At 33.8% G+C, this 27,338-nt stretch overlaps 1 protein-coding gene across 4 annotated transcripts in view; it reads left to right on the forward strand.

Moving 5' to 3' along the window:
- Positions 1–27,338, forward strand: part of LOC108568512 (semaphorin-1A) — a 191,419-nt gene that overhangs the window by 9,473 nt on the left and 154,608 nt on the right. For 3 of the 4 annotated variants that reach the window (XM_017929661.1, XM_017929657.1, XM_017929659.1), the window contains exons 2-3: positions 3,944–3,985; positions 23,803–24,349. In XM_017929661.1, the coding sequence (XP_017785150.1) occupies positions 24,250–24,349 (100 nt within the window). In that variant the 5' untranslated portion in view covers positions 3,944–3,985; positions 23,803–24,249. The remainder of the gene's footprint in view (positions 1–3,943; positions 3,986–23,802; positions 24,350–27,338) is intronic. The other variant, XM_017929658.1, reaches the window with a different exon arrangement.

The raw sequence follows: 27,338 nt of genomic DNA on the forward strand, positions 1-27,338 counted from the left end.
AATTTTAAATAAACATTATTTACATTACATATTTATAAAAAAAAAAGTTACATGAAAATAGTAAGTATGTAATAGACAAACAAAATAAAATTCTTAAATTGAAACAAACAAAAATTAATTGAAACTTTCCTCCTTCAGGTTTTTGAAAAATGATGTTGCTTCATGTTTGATATAATTACTTTAAAATTGGGACTTTTAATGTAAGAGCAATTTGAATACAGTCTTCGGCGTTTAATCGATTTCTGTTTTTCGTTTTTATGTTCATTAGAGTGGAAAAGCCTTCTTAACAAAGGTAGGTTGTTGCAAATGGCAGCAATTTTTTTACCGCCTCCTCATGTGCAATTTTGAAAGCCTTTGCAGCCTTTGACAACCAAAAAGACGACAGATTTGCTTTGGTCTCAAATTGAATACGTGCTTCAGTATTGGATCGAAGTTCAAGAATTGCCTCTGCCAAACCTGGAGGTTCTTCTGGTAATTTCACATTTAAAAGGATCTACAACCCAATTCACAGTTTGTACATCAAGATCTGGAAAGTAGTCAGAGAACCGTTCTCTGAGTATGGAAAGATGAAATTAGAAAAATTTCCCTATTACCCAAAAAAAATCATTTTTACCCCATTTGGGGTAATTTACCCTGGTTCCCCGACCGCTGATGTACATGGTGACTTCTGTCAAATAGACAAACATGACGTAATGATAGAATAAGTCTAGAAGTATCCGATCTGATTAGTACATAATTCAATATCCTCTCGATTGCGTTTAGGTAAAACACGATATTAAAGTAAACGCGTGATGCGTCAAGTTAAAAGTAGAGACCGCGCGTTTTTTTTCTTTTAATATGTTTATAGCAAATAAAGCGTAATTAGGAAAGCAACGTTTTAATTAAGTTTTCTTGCCATGTATACGAAACTTCGAAAATAATAGACGTTGTTACGTAAGCGCTGAAAGTTTTTTCTTTTTCGCATGCTCTGCAAAAATGTGTTGCGCTGCAAAATACAGAAGCGTGGAGTGGGTGGGGTAGGGAGGAAGGAGAGAGGAAATATTCTGGTAAGCTGGTAATTAGCGAATATGAAATGAACGTTTCTTGTGTGATAAAATTATGGTCGAACCCGCTTGTACACGTTGTGTATGTGTGCTAACGATAATTTTATGCAAGAGCTAATTTTTCCCCGAGGCGGATTCAATTTTGCGGACGGACATTTTTCACGAGCCGCCGCCACCGTCGCCATTTTCTACAAACCACCACCACCACCGGCAAAAAGAAAAGCAAGCCAAGCACCAGGCGGGGAGGGTGGAAGAAAGATAAGAGGTCTTTAATAGTGGCCATTAAGAAAAGTGTTTCGTACAATATCTCGGCCAGTTGGATGCGATAAGAGGTGAAGAAAAATTGTCGTATAGCCTGGATAATAATAATAATATGCGACGACGACGACCACTTTGCATACATTTATGGGGATCCACGATGCAAATGATCCTCGAGACAGCTGAAATGCGCTGTCATTTTAACAAATTGCATTTTATAAAACTACCAACAATAACAATTAAAGAAAAGTACTTAATTACTTTTTGTTAAGTTCGTTTGGACACATTCATCAACAAATTCATCGTTTATCAACATAGTTGCTTTGACACTAGGTGACAGTTGTAATTTTACGATCAAATAATTTGTTTATTGAGTATTTCACCAGTCCTTCGCTTTGACACAAGATGACAGCTGTCATTCAGCGAATTGTCAATCTTCAAGTTGTGAAACATTTCAATTGCATCTTAATAACTTGACATCTTTATCGTTGTCGTAAAAAGAAAATGGACTATGTAATCTTATCCGTGTAAATATGCAAATCAATTGAGATTTCACGTTTCGTGTTGTCGGAACGACGTACAAATATTTACTTTTTTATTTTCGTATTTATTTTAGCACGTTCTGTTATCAACTCCTCCTGTTGCATATTAAAAGGCATATATTTACATATCGTTTGAAGGAATTTAGAATTCATTCCGATTGCGTTTATTTAGTTCAGTTTACGCGTCTGATGAAATCAGATGCCGCCCGTTAACGATCTCAAAGAAGAAAACTAACCAGTCTGCCAACTGACAACAAACACGCTCGTATAACGAATACTACTTCTACTACTGGCTCATCAACATATTGGATGCAGATGCAATACGAATACGATCTATTTATAAACGAAGAAACGGCAACTTCGTTCTCGCTCCAGCGCTGTTACACAATCCTCCGTATGTAAAGAAGACATAATGATACCATTATTTGCTTATAATTTTATTTTTAAGCTTACTTTATTACGAAAATCAATGGGCCATTGTTGCAGCTCATTTTTATTCGAGTTTCATCTATGCACTGTTTAAATTTATATCAAAAATTGATGCAAATATGGGATTTACACTTTGCGAAATGACAGCTGTCACCTTGCGTCAAAACGTCAAAATTTGTATATCAAATGACAGCTGTCACTATTAACAACTGATTGTTTTGAACAGGACTAATCGAGGTTACGTAAAATAGTACAAAAAGAGATTTTTTTTTACAAACCGGAAATGATGAAACGATGCAATTTCCAATGTATTGTGAATAAACAACTGCACATTTACTGACTTGATGTAATAATGACACTGCGAAATGTATACACACAGGATTATGGTGGCTAATAAATGCATGTTGAAAAAAAAAGAGAAATGAAACGAAGATAAAAGAGTGACAAAAAAAATGATGTTCCTAATGCTACCCGCATCAAAAGGTGATGTGCACGCCTTTAATCTCCATGTATATATATACACACGTCTGCAGCGCCAACAAAAGCGTAATTGCGTTTCGCTCGGTACTTTGTTTTCTTTTATCTTGTTTCTCTGTGCCGTTGTCGTTGCTTATTTATATTTTTAATGGACGTTTTCTCCGGCTCTGAAATGAAGTCGGGATTTGATCAGCGCACATCGTTTTGTTGTTGTTACGCAATCAGGAGCGCCATGGAAAAACAAAAACTGAACCGCAATTGTGCATTATTCTTCCGGTCGTTTATCCTCTCCCGTTGATGATAACGAGTTAGATAACGTTCGCTCCCTTCCTATTTTTTTTTTGTATTACTTTTCCGGAAACTTTGGGCGTATGTTTATGTCCGGATTTAATGTCCCGCTCCCCCACACATCGCGATTCGTCATAGTAAAAAGCTTCGTATCTAAATGGCTTTGATAACGTGTCTCTCTCTCTCTGTTATTCCCCTTTCTTTATTTCACTCTATTACGAAAAATGTTAAAGGTCAGTACTCATACACAATGACCGTGAACTTAGGACAAACTCGACGCCCGTAAACTACAATAATCATTTAATTAGATTCGCTCCATAAATAACTCTCCCGTTTCAGCTGTCCTCAGTTGTCCACTCGACAACCTACCATAATTTCTTTACGCATTTTCGAAACTGAATATTTCCGAGATCGATTTACGCATTTCATTTTGTTTGTACAGTCTACAATTATTATGATAATTACTAATTAAAATGATATATAAGGTTATTAAATACTAAATTACATTTCTATTAGCAATGCAAATTTGTATGTCTTCGCAACCCCTTTTTTCTTTAAAGAAAAAAAAAAAGCGGTCATGCGATTATATAGTTCGATAAAGATAAGCTGAACTCGATCATAATTCACGTAAGCTATTATTAAAAGACAATTTTACAATTATAAAATATGCTTGTTTACAGTAAATTTATAACATAAAACTTGATTGTTACAAATAAATCACATATATAATTTTACATTATGGAAATGAATCTAAAGTTCGCTATAACCGTACTATAACACGATTGTTTGTTTGCATTACAAGTTACGCCTGTCAATATAATTAAAGAGGTTAGGTAATGTTAGGTTAGGTTATTTCTAAAAGTTCACTTGAAAATGCAACTTATTAAACATTTTTACACCTTTCAGATATTGGCTTTACCGGCGTCCGCAATTTACAAAATAAAATTGGTAAGCTTATAAAGTAAATATTCATAATATTAATAATGCTGAATAACAATTCACTAAATACATTTGGAGTTATGATTAAAACTATCGGTTTTAATGGGTCGCAAAATGACAGCTGTCGTCTAGCGTTTAAACGTCAATATTTTATATGTCATAAACAATTGAGAAATGACAGCTGTCACCTTGTGTCAAAGCTGTGAAATACTATAAGCAATTAGTTAGAATCACTCTCTTGCATACTTGAACTGATAGAGAATAAAATGCTCGGAGATCAAGTTACCACTTTTACCGGCAATTGCTTGATGAATATCGATGTTTCTGCAATTTGTTCAGCGGAGCGAAATCCGATCGCAAGCACTCCAATTTGAAAAGTGTATTTGAATAATAAATAATGGAATTTCGATGGATATGATTGAAATAGTAAGAAATAATACACTATTCAAGTACGGTATTTACTTTTACTTGTACATTTTACTTTGCAAGTAGTATAGTGTACTTGAAAAAGTGTATTTTTCCAGGTAGATTAAAAACTGTGATAGCAATTAATCCTGAAGTCTGGGAATAAATGGAATTCAAAACGAAACGTATACGAAACAAACGCTGAGAATATGATGCAAATTGGAGTCGGGAAGCACAGCAAAGTGAACATGGTTCCGGTTTGTTATTCTGTTGTTTCCACTTGCTTGATTAAAACGTATTTATTATAAAGTGCGCGTCGCATATTCATGAAATAAAATTGAAATCAGAGTTTTATAAATTGGTGACAAATGAAATAGTAAATTATTAAAAATAATTGAAATATTCAATGGTTTTATTATATGAGCGAAGCAAGTGTAACATGCAAAAAAAGCTCTTCACTCTCTTATGGATATGTATACGAAATGGTGTGCGAGATTATTTGAAGCAATATAGCTGTGTTTATTGTAGTGTTATATGTGTCATTACTCTCGTTCTATGATGGAACGAAGAAGGAGAATCTCGTGGTAAGGGAAAAGCAGGGAGAAAAAGATGAATAAGAATGGAAACGAGAGCAGGAGGCAGAGCGGCGAACAAGGCGCAAATGGCTTTGCTCTAAATCCGACAATGCATATGGAAATTTCCGCGGCACCATTCTAAAACTATTTCCTAGTTCTCTCGCTTGTTCGAAAGTAAGAAAATTATATTCCGACGCGATGGAAAAAAAATAATATAATACAACAACGACCGCGTATCGCGTTCATTTTCGTATGCAAATAATTCGGAGGCAAAGTTTAAATTGTGCGAAAAGTTGAAATGAATATTGTTGAAAATATAAAGTCTATACTCTAATTATTCAAACGTTCATTTTTTTTGCTTCATTATGAAAAATGTTAGGATAAGCAGCAATTATATTGGTAAATCTGTACGTATTAAGATTTGTGTTTACTTCAGCATTGCCATTTCTTAATGTTATTTAAATAAATAAACCGTACGTTTCGAAATCGTCGATTTGTTGTAAAAACAGGACGAAAGAAGTGCGGCTCACCACATTTCCCAGACAGAAATATAAGTCTTCCGCACTGTTTATTATTTCTTTTTAACCATCAGCAAAAAAAGGGACGGAACTTGTCATAACAGATAGGAGGAGGAAGGTCCTCTCGTTCGCGTTTTGTTTACTTTATCGGCGTTCCCGTTGCAACGCCGATTCCCATTTACGCGCGTTTCCATAGGAACGTAACATCAATATTATTGTGTTGTCTTTTCCGCGTGTTTATTGTTGCCGACCGACGGAAACTGATTTTGTATCACTCTGTTCCACATTCATTTCCGTTTGCACGCACATATTGTTGTTATTGTTATTGTTTGCATTACTATGCACGCAAATAGATTTGTAATTATAAATTCAGTTTCGACCAATATTATTAAATCGCATTACATTTACATTATTCAATAACCGAGTAGATCCTCATCTCGTCAAAGCTTACCTCGTCACCAACGGCTTTTTGATCATATCTTTAACTAAAAATTACAATAAGATTGGAATTATTAAAGCATATTTTTATGATAATCATAATTACTTACATTGCTCCTTTGATAAATCTTCACCTAAACACTGTAGAATTGTTTACCGAAGACGTGAAAAGCAATTTCTTGGAAGAATTAACTGATGAGTAAAGTTATTGAATGAACAGATTATGTAAACATAAAAATGAGAATAAAATAATTATTCTTTAGATTTTAATTTTCATCCCTTAGACAAATCAACGTATGATAAAGCTAGTGGATGAAACGAGATCTGTCACACTTATTGTTTAAAAACAGGTGCAACCTCGTGAAGGCAAATGCGTACGGTCTTGCAGCGATTCAGAGGCTGTTTATTGCGCTTGAATTGATATCTGGTTGTCATCGTCGAAAGAAGATGATATACCTTTTGTACCTGGACATGCGGGTGCGTTGAAATCGCTGCATACCCGGAAGGAATCAAAAAGAAAATAGGGAAAATTTAGGATAAAAGGAAATGCTATGATCTATGTACCTGAAAGGGAACGTAACGATTAGTGACATAACATACAACAACATTAAATCAATTCTGAAATAGAAGAACACATACCCGGCACAAAACATGAACGAAATATACGTTTACATAATCTATAATATCGTATTAAATTATAACTATTCATTAGTTCTCTAGCAATGATATTACCTTAACTCCTTAATTGGACATTTAGGATAATCAATTGCATCCTAATTATATAATTTGTCTGGTTTTTGCTGTGTAATTCTATAGTGGACCGATCCACCTCCGGAGTCCCCGACCCAGAAGCAAGACCTGAACCTTCACAGCAAAAGCTCATTCGATCCATACCAAATGCCTAACCTTAACCAGGAAATCAAGATGAAGTGAACTTCGCACGAGCGAAGAGAAAACTAGAGTATTGAAATGGCTGGAGGAGGAAGGAAGGTGTTGCGACCGGCAGAGACCATGTCAGAGTGAACTGACTAGTCTGCGGAATTACCGGCACCCTCATAATAGGCATAGCACCAGTTACGGTGGGACGCGCGGCGCCAATCAAATACAAAATATTTCTATACTAAAAATTGAAGCGACTTTTAATTATTAAAGTTAATACAAATATACATACGTATACGATTGAATTGGAAACAAGGAGGGCTGCAGAAGAACAGCAGGTGAATCGTGATAGTGTGATCCTAGGGATAATTTAAAACTCGAATGATAAGCTCTAAGGGGAGGGCAAGGGTACTGAAACTTCCTTTAATACAAATCTACAATCGTGCAGGGACAGTCTACTGACAAGTCTTGTTGATTGAAGACTGTTAAAAAGAACAGTCTCTTTCTGCACGACTTTCCAGTGATTTTCGGGCACGGTGGATACGTTAGATCCACCCCTGAAAGCAGAAAACATAAAAAAGCTTACAAATACGTTAGATTTGCCACTAACTACTCATGCTTATTAATCGCGATGCGCCACAAAATCACCATTGAAATTGGAGAAGATTTAAAATTAATAAATAGAAATTGTTCACATTGTTTCAATTTTGAAATAAAATGATATATTTAACAAAATAATTAATTAAAAATAAATTTGAATGTGTATTTATTACAGTTCAAGAATTATAATCAAGCACCTAACAAATTTAAAATGTTAATGAAGATTTAACATTTTTTTACCTCTATCGAAAACTCAGCACAATCATAACAACAACCAACGTTCATTCAAAATCAAACACAAATCGAAACACTTTTGCTCATACATTTAAACATTACGAGCTCGCTTGCATTCAAACCAAAACAACACACACTAATATAACATACAATTCAGATTTTGGAAATATGAGAAACTTTCCAAAAAAAACTGAAAGAAAAAACTAATTGGCTTAAGGGTGGCCAAATCTAATTATAGAATTTCCTGAACTGAAATTTAAAAAAACAAAATGCAGATTATAAACATTTGTTATTTTTGGGTAATTAAGTGAGGATAAATATTTCAAAATAATAATTAAGTAATTACTATTGAGTCTACAACTAGTAAAATATATTGAAGCCATTGCAACTTCAATGTAAATTATACATATGTAGAACTAAAATCAATTAACAAAATTATTATTAGTACGAAACTAATAGGAAAAATACCTTCAAATTAAAAAACTTAAATTGGTTAAAATATAATGCAACCTAAACTAAAACAAAGGGAATCAATTAATTAATAATTTAAAAATATAAAAACCTGAAAAGAATTTAAGAAAAAGAAGTAATTAAACATTTAGAATAAACGCTGTAATAATTAAAATTATGATAAAAAAAAATAAGTTGAGAGCTGCTTGTTGTGAATCCCGTGTGGTATAAAATAACTTACTACTTGATGTTTTCATATCCATCTCAGCCCTCATTCGTTGGCACTCACGAGATTTAACATAAAAATACGCAGAAAACTCCCGGAAATTTAACACTCCCGTGATTCTAATATTAATAAATTTATAGCAAATTGAGTAACGAGATTTTAAATGAACTGCACTCACGATTGAATAACAAGAGTCGAAGCCTTAAACTTGTTTTCAAAATAACGCACGCAAATACAGTAAATCAGAATGTGAGACTAAGTTTTAGCCAGTGGATAAAACTTTTCTTAATGACACCTGTCGCGATACAAAGAAATTAAATTTTGGGGAAACAGCGAGCTCCTAGATCCGATGTGATCTGTCGGTGGTTGCTCGAATATTTCGAATACGAACATCCACCTCGAGACGGTCTTGCCATTCCATGCAAATCACTGCGAACGTGATTAAATGCAAAGAATGGCATTTATAATACCTTGCATCCATATAAATAGTAATTAATAATAAAAAATATTGAAGCTATAAAAAAAAGCGGGAAGAAATAATGTTTTCAATTGCTCACGATTTATAAGCATTGTCGTCGTTGGTTACGAATCGTGGCTATAAAATTTCCAGTTAAAGCAGAAAGCCCCAAAAATTCATTATTTATTGCATAGATCTAATGGGAATGATTTTAACATAAGAGACGGACGCGTACAAACACGGCATATTATTTTTTTTTTTGCAATAAAAATTAGTTGGTATCAAAATCAAACAAAAGAATGGGATGTGGGAACGAATGGGTTCCTTGCATTGAATAACGAATATTCATAAAAGAATGAAGCATGATATAAAGAATCGAATACTCACGGTCCATCGGCATTCTTAACCCTGCTCGGAACTGCGGCTTCCCCTGTTGCCGATTTTCATTGAAAACTGTTGAAAATCCCAGAATATCAGTTATATTATCACGCATTTACAATTGGATCGATGTTGGCTTAATAAAGAGACGCGCAAAACTGTGGCGTGGGGACGCCACGATCGTGCCAAGCTGTGCCAGGAACGCCACTTTTTTTTTTTGCAATAAAAATGCATTGTTGCTATCTTCACGAAATATGTCAAATAGAAACAAATGGGGGGAAAATGTTTGCTCTCACCTACCGCCATTTTGAACGTGAATTATCACGACTCAATTAATTACTTTATTATCTATAACAATGCAAATCGTAAGTACATTTTCATATAAAATTAACGCAAGTATATGTAAGGACTTATTGTAGATGTTTTTTGTGAAGAAAACGGATTAATTACTCACAGTTAGTTGGGTATAATCCAATTGGATTGATCTCCGATGATGGATCTCGCTAATCGCACAAGAATTCAGCGGATTTGAAAGAGTTGCACAAAAATTTTGAATATTGGAAACGGGATCGTACTGAGCAGCCCCCTCCGCGGTAAGTTAGCGTTTCCATGCCAACGTATTGAGAAGTGCCAACTGATTTGGTACAAAATCCAAATTTGAAAATGACTCCCTCTCAATTAAACAATCATAGTAGGTCTAATAAACATTAATTAATCTACTCAATTAATCATAGGTTCAATCAACATTCATGAAAATGTTGTTCGATTAACTATATTGATGTTCTTCGAAGGGATAGTAAGAAACTAAATATAAATGTAACCAATTGATTGAAATATCTTCGAACAAGTCTTCAATGTTAATTCATGGCTATTGCTAAAAAATCTTTTCATAAATATGATGTAAGCCATTGGTTCTTTAATCAATGCATGTGGACACACTCACTTTGATACTTGCATACAGTTTGTGTGTATCATATTCAAATCAATTTTCAGTGATTAATTATTTTAAATTTATTATGTGAACAGTAGTGTATTGTTGGATGTCTGTGGAAGAGATGGGAAAGAAAATATTTGGGTTGAGTGACCTGCCTCTAAATTAACATTATTCTCCCGCTTTAATCCATTAGAGTTAATCAATTAGATTATTCGGTGATGCAGAGCACTTGATGGTTTCGTCTGCTTTCAAATAAAACATAAAGAAAACGGTGCGTTTCGGGGCCAGGTGCATGCGACCACTTCCCCAAAAAACCATCTGCCATACCTGAAGCCACACGAGAATGAAAAAGAGAGAAAAATAACGGAGTGGAAACGCGTGTCGGCCGGCAGCAAACTTTTTTTTCATCAGTCCGCCTGGATGTTTTACCTCTGCTCATGTTTTTTTCATTCATGTGGTTGCGTATTTCGTCGGCCTTTGATCTACCCATATTATTTTCAATATTATACACTACTATTAATTGGCTAACTCTCTCTCTCTATGAGGGGACTGACTACTACTCTTTAGATGCATGTAACTTTTAGGGCACTTTACTCTTCTGACGCTCGCTCTTTCACTACCCAGACTTCCGCTTTCAATTGAGAAAATTAAAATTAATCTCTATGAAACGCGTTTGATTCTTCACAATTCCTGTATTATTGATAATACAAATATACAAATATAAATGCGAATGAAATTATTGATCATTTGTGTACAAAAACATCTATTTCGAAGACAATATTTTTCTTGTTATTTCAGAAAAGGTTCTACATACCTGATGGTCTGCTTCAATAGGATTATTCAGTGATTGCCTCACTTTCTGGAAACTTTACCCAAAGTTTGAAACAACTTTTGCTACATTCTTATAAATTGCAACAATGCCTAGTGTTGCATGAAACCGGACTAATCTAGTAACTAAATGCAGAAATACTTCATATAGTGCGGATTCGATCAGTGAAGTTTCAATGTAATTCAAAAATAGATAATGTATCAATTAAATAAGTAAAGTTTGCTTGATCGAGTGAAATAAAAGGAGTGATTTAAGTAACGTAATCTGTTGAGAGTTTAAAGCTGAGGAAAATTAGGTATAATGGCACGGCTAATATGTTGTAGAAGAAGTGTACACTGAAGCTGGTAGAATAAAATTACCATTTAATATCGATGAATAAATTTAAATACGTTACTAGTGTCGATTCGAAAACACTCTTTCCATTAGAGATGGAGATGGAGAAAATGTTTCATTAAGATTAACGAGTGAACGAAGGAGATGCACTTGATTCACACGGGGGAATCACTGCATTATTCACGTGTTCGCGTTTGAATATTTAGGAGATCCACGAAAGGTTTCAAGGGGAATCCCCCGATGTCGAAAGAAACAAAACATATAGCGTCGTCGTCGTTCTGTTTCTTTTTTTTGTTAGTTGTTGTAATGTTTGTTATGTGACTGACATAGTCAAGTCAACATGATCGATACAAAGAAAGAGAGACACACCTAGGTTTGCTTCTTCGTCTCTGCGTGTACACAAGAACCTGAAAATGAGATGAGAGGAGGGCAGCTGCTGCATATAATTATTTGTATTAAGCCGAGGGCACTTCATCGAAATCATCATCATCAACATCCTCGACGCAGCAGCTATTAAACTTTGCAGAAATGCAATTTGGTTAAGTGGGGAATGAACGTTTTTCGCGATTCTATCTATACCAGAGAACGTCTCTGTTTGCGAGGTGATTCAAGAAAACTAAATGATTCACCGTTGTGTTTGCATTTGCCGTTATTAAGCGAACGCAGAGACAGTTTCCGTGCCAAAGTAGAAGAAAATTTAAGTAACATGGATGAGTCATGTGGATCGCAACTCGCGGAATGCGAAATTATTGCTGGACAGGAAATATTGCTGATCGAAATTGCTAATTAAACCAGTCTCCCTATTTGGTTGTATCAATGAACAAGTTTTGAAGAGTTAATTTAAGGCGATACAATTCACTGACCGATGATGGTCTTTCATGAAAATCGACCATACTTACGTACACAACACAACAATAAGTTGTGCGTAGAATTTAATTTAGATAAGAGCTCCCAGCAACTTTTTTTTTGATTGTTTTAAAACATCTTGTGAATGTTAAGGTTTACTGCACGGACGTGTTAAGTAAATGGGATGAATACATTCCGTCTGGGGAATTGTTACCTCATCGGCAAAGAAAGGGGAGCAGCAACAAACAATGCGTGCTAGAGCCTTTTTTTTCCATTGGAGATTCCATTTACTTAATTTTCGAAGCAGTATTTTGTACCTGCACAAAAAGAACACCTGTCCTCCATATTATATCATTTAATTTCCTACTTACTTTCGAACTACACTCAACAAATATAACAATCTCTTGGGAGAGCATCGTTAGTTACAAATGATAAACTATAGTTAATTGCTTTCTGCAATTAGACGTCGGTTGAATGGATAAATAAACAATACGTGTTTTCGTTTTGTTAAAAATGCATTATTTATCTTTGATTCATAAGCGTTAAATCAAAAAAGGAAGTTGGCTGGGATTAAATTTTCCTTTTGCCTTTATGAACATCCGTTTCATTTCATTTTTTAAACTTCCTCTACAACATTTCAATTATGTATTTCTATAATAGCATTTCTCAAGCTTTTTTTTTTGTAACGCAACTCAACATATTTGTCTACACCCATCGTTTATAACATAACAATTTTTAACGTAAGGTGACAGCTGTCATTTCGCGTCCTAATAGTTTATAACATACAACGTTTCTTTTGTCTTCATGAACAACCGTTTCCTTTCATTTCATTTTTAAACTTCCTCTACGGAATTTTATTTATATATTTGTTTAATAGCAGTGTTTTTCAACATATTTGTTTAAAGAATAACAAATGACAGCTGTAATTTTGCATATAGTATTAATATTCATAGAAGTTTTTCAATTAGATGAAATAATTCAATGATTAAAAGAACATCACGCTTCTGAAATCCAAAACAAAAAAAAAACTTTAACATATCTGTGACTGGATGTAAACTGATCCGCACATAAAATAGATTTTTATCAGATTTTGAAATTCCACTGCATCTTCGGTGTTTTGTATTCCGGATAGTCAATATACGTTTTGTTTTTTTTTTACTTATCGTAATTAAAAATCTACAGTTCCAATTGGTTTTCAGCTGGGATGACAAAAGAAAGGAAAGAAAAGACAATGCGTGAGTTGCATAGTAAGTAGTTTATTAAAATATAACAGAATAACCACTAGACTAACTTATAGTCTAGCTTTTATTTTGATTAATTTCAGTAAGATTTTTTTTTGTAATTGCTCTAATAGATTCTCAGTTTAGTTAATTTAATTATAAAAAAAATATTTCAGATTTTTCTGAAATTATTTTTCAGTTTTTAAAATTAATTTAGACTATTCGACTAAATTTCGAAATTTCAGTTTCTCACATTATTTACTGTAATTTTCTAAATTTAGTTTTCGGTATTTTAGTTACTTAAATTATTTGCAATTAAAATTCAGTTGACATTTAGATAATCGTTTTGACATCTGTCATATAGGTTATATTTTTTGATATTATTATTTTTTTAATAAAATGCAGTTGACATTTGAAGAAATTTTAGTAAAATATGAAGAAAGCAATGAGATTATTAACAGGAAGAATTTACTAAGCGACTAATTGCAAAGTGTAAGTTACTTTTTGTACGTTGTAGTTTATTTTTGAACTAATATACAAATTAGTGAAGGCTTTGATTCAATATTCCGTGCTTTTCTCATTACTGATTACGGTTAACCAATTATTAATTCTAGTGCACACACATACACATGTGCTCTTTGATCTTAGGATTCAGATTAAAACTGGAACTAATGTATAACGAGTATAATAAATACACGGACAGATCAATCCTCCAAATTGCGTTTGAATATATGTTGTAGTTTATATATGTATGTACACACTGTCGCAAACAGAAACTTACTTAATATTCCCTAACTGCACGAGTCCATGTGACGTGCATAATCCGTTATGCTCCGGTGATTGGCACAGAGATGAAATAATAATTAGATTTGGATTGTGCGAGGAACAAAACCGGAAGTTGGTTCACGTAATTTGCATAGATTTCACGGTGTTCTTGATATCGCGTCGCGTTCTCCGAAAATCAATAAGTCGCTGGAAACACACGCTGTTTTTATACACTTGGTTCTCTTTTTATGCGGTAAATACGTTCCACAGGAAAACGCATAAAAATAAATCGCACAAAAAAGGACTAGACACCGCATAAAACTAAATCAATGAGTTATAATATACCGAAAATCGCATAAAAAGGGTTTATTAAATTTCAGAAAAATAATTAGTTTTACTATATTCTTTCTGAAATGTTTATTCATTATTGTATAAAAACGTTAACAATCATAGACAAGTTTATTAAATTTCAGAAAAATATAATCTTAACATATTCTTTCTAAATTTATACGGAAAAATTTTACAAAAAAAATACAGAATTTTTTTATGAAAGTTAATCTTTCTTCACATTTTTTTCTTTTGAATTATCGTTGCTATATGAGAGTGTTCAGCATAATTTGCGAACTGGTTCGAAATCATTTTCATCACTAGAAGATATAGTCAGCATATCAGATCTATGTCCTGAAGATAATGATTCTACACAAGTAAAATTAGTCTTAATTTCGCATGTTGATTTTTTCCCTTTGACAATATAATCAGTGATTAAACTTTGCGATGGCTTTGCTATTTTTTTTTGTACAATTCCTGATATCCAGAATTATCATCTTTTCCGATGAAATTGTTTGCCAATTTGTGTCAAAACGTGTCAAAATGGCCTAAAATAGTTATTTAAAAAAAATGCTTCTTGAAATAAAAACCGCATAAAACTTTGTTTGACTTTGTGACAACGGCGGAATAATCCTGTATAGGAAATCGAATTTACAACAATAAAAAGCGATTTTCAACGATTCTTCGCAAGAAATTTCATTTCGTTTTAATGCGGGCTCTGAGAAATTTATAAATTTCAATTGAAGAGATTCCGCCTCCCACCAGCACACTTCTGACGCGATAGTTGTTCTCCGGGAATTAATTTCGGCGCGCCAAAATGAAAATTTGAATATTTCATCCGGTGGGAGGAAATTCCTTGCAAGGATTATGCACTGCTCTCATCCCCGCATCACCTACTGCCGCCAGTATTGTATTGTTCGCTTTAATTATGCCAGAGTTAATTATAATTAAAATCCCTGACTCGAGTAAAATTGTTGGTAATGCTGCTCGGCTTCACCCAACAAAAGAACCAAATAAAATAGAGAGAAATTGTTCAGTTATGCAACAGATGGCGTGCGCTTTTCTAGAGGGTTGTGTGGTCACCCTAGTGGACCACAAGTAGCCACTTTTCGGTTTCGGTTATTAATAGTCTCTCTCTCGTATTGCATACAACACGTGGATTATCAAATGGAGCATCTGCTGCAGACAAATGCCACGTGATTAAAACACGTGCCACGTTTTAATTGCATCCGTCCAATTGAAAACAGAGCGCACAGTAAATGGGAAGGGAGCGGCCCTATGACCACTTTAAATATTTACGTTGATTAAATTTAAATTATACGAATCGCTCGCCTTCCCCCTTACTCTAATAACATTTGCAATATCTCATAATATTTTATTCATGTTTGTTAATTACATTTCATTAGAAGACTTTGTATTTACAACCACCAGTTTGAGACTACTGATTTATATACATATGTTATATTGATCATCGTTACGTGTTTTGATAGTAACAATTATTTCTTTTGTTTTTAATTTGTTTGAAAGAAACTGCTGAAACTTATGTAATGACGTTTATATGTTATATCTATCGTTCTTACCAGAAGATGGCGTTTTTATCTTTTCCTATTGGACTATAAATTTTATATTTCAGTCACTCAAATTCTAACTTAAGAAAAATAAAAAATAAAAGAAGATGTGTAATCACAAGTGTTACCATCCAAAATTATTGATAGCTGTCTTATAGATTGTATTTATATGGTATGTCAATCAGGGCCGTTTCTAGCAAGTGCGGGGCCCAGGGCAAAAAATAATTTTGGGGCCCTTAAACAATTTATTTTTTTATAATTTAAAATCGCAACTCTAAAACCTTTGTTTTGCCAAGTGTCCTTTGACTCGAGTCTAAAAAAACATAAAAACGGAGCGCAACGGAGTGCCTGTCGGTTCGCATAAGGCTGCGGGGCCCTCAAAGCGTGGGGCCTGGGCCCCACTCGCCCCGGTCTAAGGACAGCTCTGTTGTCAATTATAAACAAAGAAGCTGCTGAAACATAATGATGTAATGACGTTTATATATTGTATTCATTGTTCTTACTAAAAGATGACGCCTTTATCATCTTTTGGGATTAGACTATAAAAATAATGATATGAATATATTTTATTACGTCATTAGTGTCACTCAAATTCCAACATAATAAATATAAATAAACAAAGTGATGTGTAAGCACAAGTGTTACCATCCAAAACTATTGACAGCTGTCATATAGGTTATATTTTTTTTTTTGATAAGTCAAAGCAAATCGAATTTAATTTGTTTATTAATATTTAATAGTAGTAATTGTAGTCATGATGGCAAAATAATGTAGTCAGGTTTAAATAATACGTAATAATGAATAGTTGATGTGTTGGCGAGGCGTTAAAACTGAACAAACCATTGATTGAAATAATCAAATATCTGTCGCACGCTGCAGCGGTCGAAACCGGACGATGCTCTGGCCTAATTAAAACAGAACTAATTGCCGCAATTAAATAGCAATTTTCCAGATTAAATTGGTCAAGTGATGAATTACAATTGTCGAGGGTTGAAGGGGTGAGGGGGCGAAAAAGCAACGACGAGGATGATGTTCAGATGATGCTGCTTGGCTACTATTGATCCCGAATATGCCGCCATTTATGTGGCCATTGTAGCAACATTGTAGTGTTTGTAAGAAAGGGACGGCGCTACGAATGGTGGAATGGGTCAGAGAGAGAGAATGAATAGCCACGTTGGCATTCCTCCCTTCTTCACCCATGAAATATGCTTTTTAATAATAAGCGTCGCTATTTATCCTCAATTGAATTACGTCCTTAATTTTTTTTTTATTATTTCCCTTTCGCGTAGCTCTTCTGTTTGTTTAGTTTGTTGTGCGTTCTCTGCTTCACTATTATTCTGTTATTCTCTTCACCTCTTCCAATATTTCTGGTAGTTTGATTTTATTTTATGCCTTGCGCCTTTTATGTAATGCGACATGCCAGAAAGGGTCGTTTTAGGGGGGATAATGCGAGCGACCTCTGTGAAGTATCGGGTGCACTGACCGCCGCGGCGCCGTCGGCACTACGTCCATTGTTCCCAACTTCCCCGTAAGATGGGGATGCTCGTGCCAATCCGGGCCACCCACCCAACATGCAATGCACCCCCAATTTATAGCGAACGTGGGTGGATTGGTTGTTTTTGTTGGTCGACAGCTGCAAAGCAAACTCGTTGCTCATTACCTGGCCGCTTCTGGTTCTTAGTGCTGGCCACTACTCTCTCTCTCGTTTAATCTCGTAATAAATTTTAATGCAGTAAACATTTTTCATTTTTGCGGAGCTCTGCCCTGTATGTGGTACGGTACGTAAAAGGAAGTGGAATTGGCCTCGGGACCTCAGGGCCGAATAACTTGCTCGAGTGGCTTTCAATAGAAATCAACTTATTTATATAAAAATTTTCCTCGGTAATGGCCACACCAGTCCAGCGCAATCCAGGTTTATACGAGGACGACATCCTCATCCGCTCGAACTTATCCCATTCCATTAGAAAATATACTTTTCATAAAAAAACTAACAAGCTGAAAAATTCTCTTCTACCATTTTAGCAAACAATTTTTATTTTACTTACAATAATTACTTGCAGAATTTGGACTGATTGGACTACCGTTATGACATGATTCTACATATTAATTAACCCTTGAAACATCAAGGTCGCATTTACAATTGTTTTTTTGCGCTGTGTTTTATTATGTTGTGCCGTATTTCGCTAACACAAGTGGCGCCTCTATAGAATTAACGTCAAAGCTTTTCAATTACTTTGTATACAATTTTGCATAAGCGAAGTCTCATGTGTAAAAGATAAGGCGGATATATAAGCCCTTTATCCTCCTCAATGGGTGAAAATAACCAAAAATACAACTTTATGTGAAATATTTTGAATTATTTGTCAATGTTCTGGTTCTTAGTGAACTGCAATTAAATCTCTCAAATTAAGAAGGCAGTACTTTTACGTAAAATTTTGATTTGATTATTTTTGGAGATGTTATGATTTTAAGCAATACTTGAAGAAAGGAGAGTTTGTAACAACTGTCTGTTTCTGGTCTGAGATAAAGTTCGCATTCTCGTGACATCTGGCCAAGAACAAAGCAGCCTTCGCGTCTCCCATAGCGACTTTGAACACGAATCCCGCTGGCTTTTTTCAATCAAAACTCTTAATCATATACAGAGAACGAGCGAACATGGAGGACGGAACATTCAAAGCAGAAGAATAATATGCGAGATCATCTTTCCAGCTGAGCCAGCAGCGTACGTACACGCATATATTCTTGTATGCTCGGATAACAAGGAAGCGACGTTATCGCGAAATTTGCACGATTTTATCGTCGAAACTCTATGTGCGCACGTGCTAATTTGTATTTAAAGTTCGCTCCTCGGTTAAACTAAAACACTAATTATATTCTGCACCTACGCACATCATATCCCTGCAGGAAGTGTTGGAAATGAAAGAAGAAAGAAAAAAAAAAGAATTGCCCAGAAGAGACGTATAATAATATTCCTTCGACGTCTCTCGCTATAAGTGTATAAATGTGCCTCCTCATTCGGATGCAGCGACCCTCTTTTCTCACCAGTATTCCCGCAGCGCTGCGACAAATTTTCATTATATGTTAAAGCGGAATTAGCATAGGATGTAAATAAAGTTTTCGTACGCGATTTCTTATAAATTGCGCCTCGGGGGTGAAGGAGGGTTTATATATATGTGTGTGTGTGTTTTATGAAGAAAATAATAACTTGATATCGGACCACTATCGTTTGGTTTCCCCCCAAGGTTTTCTGCCCTACTTTTGCATCGAGCTCTTGATCCAGATTTACGAAAATAAAATTTTAAGTTATCGATCTCGTTCCCTACTCTACTCCTTCAGATTACATTATATGCATACATATATTTCACTTTACATGGAAAACGGAGCTTACTCGAGATTTCTTTCCGTAGATTAACCCATTTTTTTCCTGTTCTCTTCACAGCGGAATGTCCACTTAAAAATTAGATAAAGCTTTCACATTTTTTACATAAAAAAATATTCTGTCTAGTTGAACGAATCCTCAAATATTTGCACATATTAAAAGCGCACCCATTTTTTTATGTTCAACTATGTGTCGTAGATTTTACATGTATTTGGATCAAATCCTGCTCAAAAACTTTAATATTCACACATTCGCACTTGGAATTGTTACAGCGAAACGGTACATTATAATAAATAAATTAATATCTCGCATAGTGCGGATTCAAGTATAGTACGGTTTAAAAATATCAAAATAAATATAGTAAATGTGTTCTGAAAATAAGTCATGATAAATTTGAAGTGGCTTTTATGAATGGAAAAACGTTGCGACGCGGTTATTTAGTGCCTTTGTGTGCCAATGTAAATGTTGGCTGTTACCACACGCAAGGGCGCGATTTATGAAAATGAAAGTCTATGAAAATAAACTCGAAAATGCTTAACGTAAATTGGAAAGTCAATTTCTGGTGACAATAATAAACGTATTTTTTTTTGCGTTAAACTTGACCTCTGCAATTTATTCTACTACTAAGTGGAAGTACACGTTGCGCTTTATTTATTAAAGGTGGGAGTTGAAAGTTTCACAGATTTTGCGCCGGGGATAAAAGGTATTAAACATTTCATTGATATACGCTCGGTTTAATTAAGAGCAGGAAATCATTAAGAGCGCAGCGGAAGATTAAATCGCGACAGGAAGCGCAAACTGCACACACACACAAACAGAGTCAGAGACGGAGAAGGCTCGAAGCCAAAAGGATTCGGATTTATCATCGCCCACGCCAACGTCGATATTTGAGCGTAGGTCGTTGTGTTTCTCCTATAATTGTCAATGGAATGTAGAAAGTTCTTCAAAGGAAGAGAAATTGCTGATATATATATATATATTGTATATAAAAGTTTTACGATGTTATCGCATCCTAATTGATTCCTAGTCCGTTCCGTTTGACTCCCGTTCTCTGAAAGTGGCGAAAAGAAACGGAGTTCCGGATGATCGATGTGGGCGGCTTTTCGATCAGAAATCTGCTGATAACGGACTTTTCTCTCCTCTCCTGATAACGACGCGAGGGCTACTGAAACGGACGGCCGATGCCATTTTGCCGCGATCGATTACGTTCGGTCAATTTGGATAATTTCGTGATTCAAGTCTATTTCGCAGACCGCACCGGACGATGGGCGTTATGAATCTACATCAAATTGAAACATTTAATGATTCAATAAAAGAAAATGACAGCTGTCAGTTGAGTCAAAACGTCAATAAAGTTTATGTTGTAAACAACTCTATAAACAAATATGTTGGGTCCTGAAATGACAGCTGTCATTTTGAATCAAAACGTCAACAGTTTTAGGTTATGAACAATTGGATCGCCGTGCAAATACAAACAAAATGACAGTTTTCAGTTTACTCAAATGATGTCGATGTTCAAATGATATAAACTATTAGGTCGCAAAATGACATCTGTCACTTTACGTTCAAACGTCATAAAAAATGTGTATATTACAAACAGTTGGGTTGCAGTACAATTACAAACAAATATGTTGGGTCGTGGGATAAAAAGAAAGGTTGAGAAACGCTGTTTCGGAATATTGAAAATAGATTTATCAATTATTTAATTACATACATAGAAGATACCTAAGGATACTTGATTTGAAAGAGTATTAGAAAGTATTCAATTATTTTCTGGAAAAATCCTTATCTTGTAAATTCCAATTTTAGCTCAATTAAAATTTAGTTTGTTTTGTCATTTTCAAACCGTACTATAGTGAATCCGCACTGAACGAAGCCGCATTATGCGAGGCATTGCTATATATTATTTACTTATACAAATAGTAGATAATAATGAGTCTTAATTATTGAGTAGTAGATTAAATAAACAATATAATTATAATGTTTGTCGCAATTATGATGTCTACTAGAATCAACTTAATAAAATAGATAACTTTAAAGCAAATATTAACACGTTGATTGTGAAAAACGAGACAACAGACTACAAATTCTACTCTCGTAGCTTGTATACTTATATAGAACTGATGCTATTAGTTATAGTGCAGACATTAACAATAAGGAAAAGAAAGATTATCAGTATGTAATTAGAACTAAAATAATTAATTAAATAATAGATTGATTTTCGAAATAAATTTTCGTTGGAATCCAACATCAATTCGAATATTCGTGAATAGTTCGTATTTGTCCGCATTACAAATGCGTATATTTATTTTGACTGAAAAGGTCGGCGAGCTCCACAACAGTGGAAATAATATGATTTAAATATTAATTTGGGGGGAAGGGAAGGCACTCGCACATTACGATCATTACGTATATTAATTTCGATGATTAATTGTGAACGCACGCACAATCGTCCCAAAATATTTTGCGAATTCGAAATGAATTTCATACGTTTTCAGCGCTAATCAAATATGTATACACACACACGTTTTATACGTAATCATATTTATGGAAAATTGTACATTTTTTTCTCTTGCATTTGTTTGCATATGCATGCATGCATCGATCGATCGATCTAGTTGCACATAAACAATGGACTATCAATCAATCAAATTATTGTCAGGCCATGAAATGTCCTCAAATATATATATATGAAAAATAAAACAAAAAAACAACAATAACATATTATATCTGACATATCATTCATATATGTTTTGTAAAAGCAATTTTGTTATTTTTTATACAAATGTAGGAAAATTTACAATGGAAATATTCTCAATTAAAACAGAAAAATATAGGTAAATTTACTATATGTTATTTTTAAACATTTCACTTCAAGAATGTATGACTTTATAGCAATAATAATATAAAATAATTATATTTCAATAAACCTAAATCTACTAGTTTCTGAATTGAATGAATTATTTGTTAGAAAAGTTCGTTCTAATTTAGAAATGTTGCGTTTTAGTTTCTGGATCAATTGGATTTTGCAGTCCATTTTTTTTTTAATTCTTAAAACGTTTGATTCTTGTTATGAACCAGTTTCCTCATTATTTTTTTTGCTAAATTAATCTTCGAATTGATGACTGGAAATTGCACGAAGTTTACAAAACATCACTCATTGAGAAAATGACTTTTTAGTAATAATAACGCGTTGTTTTTTCGTGCATCGTTCCGATTAATTAATCACAAGATGGCACAAATCTTATACACAAGAAAAAATGGCGCCAAATTTAAATATATCTAAATTGAATGTGCATTGTCTGTTAAACTATAAAACTAAACACTTATTATTTCCATTATTCGAGTTTAACCTATTTCTATTAAGTTCATTAAGTTTAAATCTTTTTTTTTTAAGAAAATTTTAAATTATTAACAAAAGAATACATGATCAAAGAATTTGTTGAAACAAAGAAGATGTAGATTTTACGGAGTACCTATTAAATATATAACATAGTTTGGGAAACCCTGGTATAGTAGAATGTGTATGATTGAGGACTAATCATGATTTTTTTAATAATAATTTAAAAAAATGCAATTTGTTTTTATTATCATGTATATTGTAAATTAACCTATTAATGTGTTTGTAATTGTTAATAAGAGCATAATTAGCTAAATAATTCATTTTGAGTGGAAATTGGACGCAGACTTTTGAATTTATGTAGGAGCAAAATAAATTATGTTTATTTCATTGTTTACGAACTAATTTAAAATGCTAATGATCTTTGTATCATCGCCAGGTTTGTTAATTACAATTAATTATTGCTTATCTATTGAAAAGTGCTGTAATTACGTTAATATTAAGTATATTTTGTATGTGAATTATGCATGTGGATTTCATACTTTTACGTTAATTAATTGACTGAAAAAGTCGTCTTTTCATTTGCTGAAAGCATTCATTTTCTCAGATAAATAATAAGAAAAGAGTGTATATATAAAGGGTGAAGGTACGTAAATAGTACTTATTACGGATGATTCGGATCATTCAAGTTATTTATTGGAGAAAGTGAATTGAAGTGGTCTAATTTATTCGGAGCAAAAAAAAAAGTGGCAATTACCTAAACGAGACGATTGATTTTAATCCTCCCGCTGCCAGAGCCTTCTTACTTGTTTTGTCGATTCGTGGAAGAAAGGACGGGAGGGTGAATCCATCACCAATCCGTGCGAATCGATTCCATTTCGTCGACTTAATTTCTTCACTAAACCGATGTTTGTACGCTTTATTGAGTGGGTGTCGATAATAATCGATATATGTTATTAGTTTTTTTTCTTAGAGATGTTTGTCTTGTCGGTTAAGTCTTATGATTTCGTGGGATATTGGATAAATACATAAATTGATTCTTTACGGTCCATTGCATTTGTTTCTAGCAAACTGAACAAAAAAAAAAGAAGAAAAACTTCAACCTTTTTTCTGTCTCCGTTGCAGGTTGCCGGCGCTAGGGTCGATCCGTTGCGGTGGGGGAAGTCAGCTGGCACAGGCGTCGCGACGCGCACCGACGCCAGTCAACATCGAGCGTCGTCCGCATTGGGGTATCATCGTCGCGCGATTGATCCGCATATCCTCAAATATTATAAAACACCATATCATCCCTTTGCGTCATCTTCCAATTCGTGTTCGCAACCTCCCATTCAAAAAAAATAAAATAAAAAACGACTGTGTTATGTGTTCAGTGTTGGCGTGATGCTTTTGTGTGCTGTGCTCCAAGGATATTATGATCCAGTGATCCTCTGAGATTGAGAGAGAGAGAAAGAGTTTTTTTTTGTTTTCGTTCCCCGTCTCTATTCATTTATTTTTTGATTACCAACCAACCAACTTTACCACCACCACCAACTTTACTCCTATTTTTGGGAACTATTCTGAAGACGAAACATCATGCGGAGGGTGCTTTTCGTGGTCGCAGCTTGCTGCGCGTTTTCCGCGTGTTTAGCTGCATGGCAGGAGAACGTCAGACCGAAGATGTACGTCCAATTAGGTAAGTGTCATTTACTGTTTACCGCTTGTTTTTCATTAATTCACCCGCAACCAAACAAACACAAAAAAAACAACAGCGAAAGGAAAACAAAACAAAAACTGTACAACGTGCGTGTTATAAGCCACTGTTAAATTACCTTTTCCGCTTAGCTTTTTTCTCTCTTTTTCTTCCGCTTCCAATTAATTACTTTGCGCGTTTCTCGTCTTACCACAATTACCATTTTGTAATGACAGTCTGGAAGTTGTCGACTTTTGATCCTAGGTTGCGGTGTGACGTTTGTTTTGAGGATTTCATGTGTGAAATGTAAGCGCAAGTGGGGGGAGGATGAAGAAGACGAGTGAAACCCTCATTCAATATTTCAGCCGCTCTCGGCAAACAAACAACTTGATTCCTCCTCTCGAGTTTGCTCCCGAAGAAGAATGCAAGAAAAATAAAAAAAAATAGAGGAAAACCGAGGATACGGCTGTGTGTCTGTACACAAAAGGGAGATCCTACCAAAAATTACATTTATTTTCTTTGCTTCTAAGCGAGTGCCTAAAGTTCTAAGAGGAGGGGGTTGTTCTTCTCCTCTAGGGTTTTGTTCGGAATTGGGGGCAGAACGCGCTCTCTTGATTCCCACAAAATTTGCGTTTCTATGAGAAAAACACATATAAGAGTTATTTCCATTTTTATTATATCTCTTGAAGCAAAAAATTATCTGATGTATTTGTCGATGTCATTGAAACTGAATTGCACACTTACCAATACCTCGCATAGTGCTTGTAATAGCACTGTTTGAAACCGCACTGATCGAGTACACGAAAACCTCATAAATAATAAAGAGCTCTTGACTGTATAAACGCAAACAAAAACCTGAACATTTATGTGTTAAAAATAATAATAATTTGAATTTTTGTCAAGTAAAAATTTGATTGTTTTGTATCAAAAAAAAACCGTACTAATTGAAGCCGCTTTAGAAAACCCATCGCAATTTCTAATTATCTTAACAGATTTAACAAAAAGAAACAAAGAAATATTGATGAGGAATAAAATTGACAATTTACGAAAGTAAATATTTTTGAACCACTTGGAAATTGTAATCTGTATCTTATATAATCAATTTCCTTAAATCTCTTCATTATTCGTAGCTAAATTCCAACTAATTGTTAATTTTAGTATTTGTATTTGAAATGAATTTATCGTAGAAATAGACTAAAATTTCGCATATTAATATTTGAGAAATTTGTAAGAATCTATTTAAGAAAAAAACAATGTAAATTTCTTGAAAACGTTAGAATATTTCATGTATTTCTCGATTCCGAAACAATTGAAACTGAATTGCACACTTTGATATCACTAATCGAGAACATTTAAAACTGCATAAGAAATAAAGAACACAAAAAAAATGTATTTTTTCAATTAAAATTTTGAAATTTTCAAAACCGTACTATAAGGGAATTATATTAAAAATAACGTATTAATATGTTTATTCGCTTCAGGAAACCAAGCGTAATTTCCTAAATTTATAGGGAAAAAAGAAAAATTGTAAAAAAAGTAACAAAAATTGTTGGGTGAATAAAATTGACAATTTGCATATGTATATTGTTGATCTGCAGTTGAGATAATCACGTTAATTAAAGAACGCTTATTTATTGCTTCAGAAAAACGTTTGTTGATTGCATAAATTTACGTTTAATTCACTTAGAAAATGAAGGAAATTTAAGCACTTTTCACATTTCAATTGAATAAAAATTAGTCTAATTTAAACAATGCGTTTAAATATAGTGTTCTTTTGATTATTTGGTTATTATTAATTAGTGAATTTCAACTAATTATTTGTATTTTAGTATTAAGTTAACTTAGAAATAAACTTGGTGAATTCTTCTACGAAAGTTTGTAACATATTTTAATATTCTACAAGTTACAATTGCACACAATACGATTAGTTAATGAAGAATATATTATAATTGTAAGAATCTATTTAAGTTAACGATGTAAATTTCTTGAATTAAGTACAAAAACGTAACATCTGCTCCAGATGCAAACATTTTCTAAAGTCTATTTAAAATTCAAATGCTAAATCGAGTGATCATTAGTAAATGATATAAGCGTCGCCAAAGGGGGCCAAATGTAAGACATTAGAGTTTTATTCGCATTTTGGGGGGGAGGCTTAATTATTTAAAAGACATTACAAATGATAATGTAGTTTGGGAAACCGTCCCCTCTTTAATTCAAAGTAATTTATATAGATATCTTTAATTCCGAAGTAATTTGTGCCCACTTACCGAACCTATTTGCATACAAATTGAACCTCTTTTCCCCCAAATTCATTAAGTTAACTGTATGTGCAAGTAAACTAAATATTTTCACAAATTGAAAAGTTTTTAACTAATTTCAACGTGGATTTAGTTCATGGAAATTATAAAGCAAAAAAGAAAATGTTGATTTTTAAAATAAATTGTGGTGGAAAACAAAGTACGAAATAGAAATTAAAACAGAGGACTTTATCTCTCCCCTTTCCTACGGGCGACAAATTAAATTTTCGCATAATTTCTGTGCACAGGATGTAATTCCGAAGCGGCCTTTGCATTCTCGTAACCGAGTTAACTTGTGTTTCATTACATTTTTTTTTTCAAAAAATAAACTATAAATTTCCTTTTTGATGATGCACACAAAGCCAGAAGAGTTTGTAATACTCGTATCTTTATTGTAAACGATGATATTTGAATCACTTGTCGTTATTGCATCGTTTTTTTTAATCGCGCAAACTTTACTTGTTGTGTTTTATTATTTCACATTCTAATTTATCTGAAACTCGATGAACTTATCTTATCAACAATATGCAATATTACAGCTTAGTGCGGATCAGTGCGAATTGAAATTAGTGAAAATCATCATTTCCCTCTTTTTCGTATGGCTTTAATTCTTCGATTATTCCAGTTTCAAAGAGTGCGGGACCGCACTGTGCGAGGTATTGTCGTATGTCACAAGTTCACTGACACGAAACAAT

Source organism: Nicrophorus vespilloides, unplaced genomic scaffold, assembly GCF_001412225.1.
Source record: "Nicrophorus vespilloides isolate i.1.1-1 unplaced genomic scaffold, Nicve_v1.0, whole genome shotgun sequence".
In the NCBI taxonomy this organism is placed as follows: Eukaryota; Metazoa; Arthropoda; class Insecta; order Coleoptera; family Silphidae; genus Nicrophorus; species Nicrophorus vespilloides.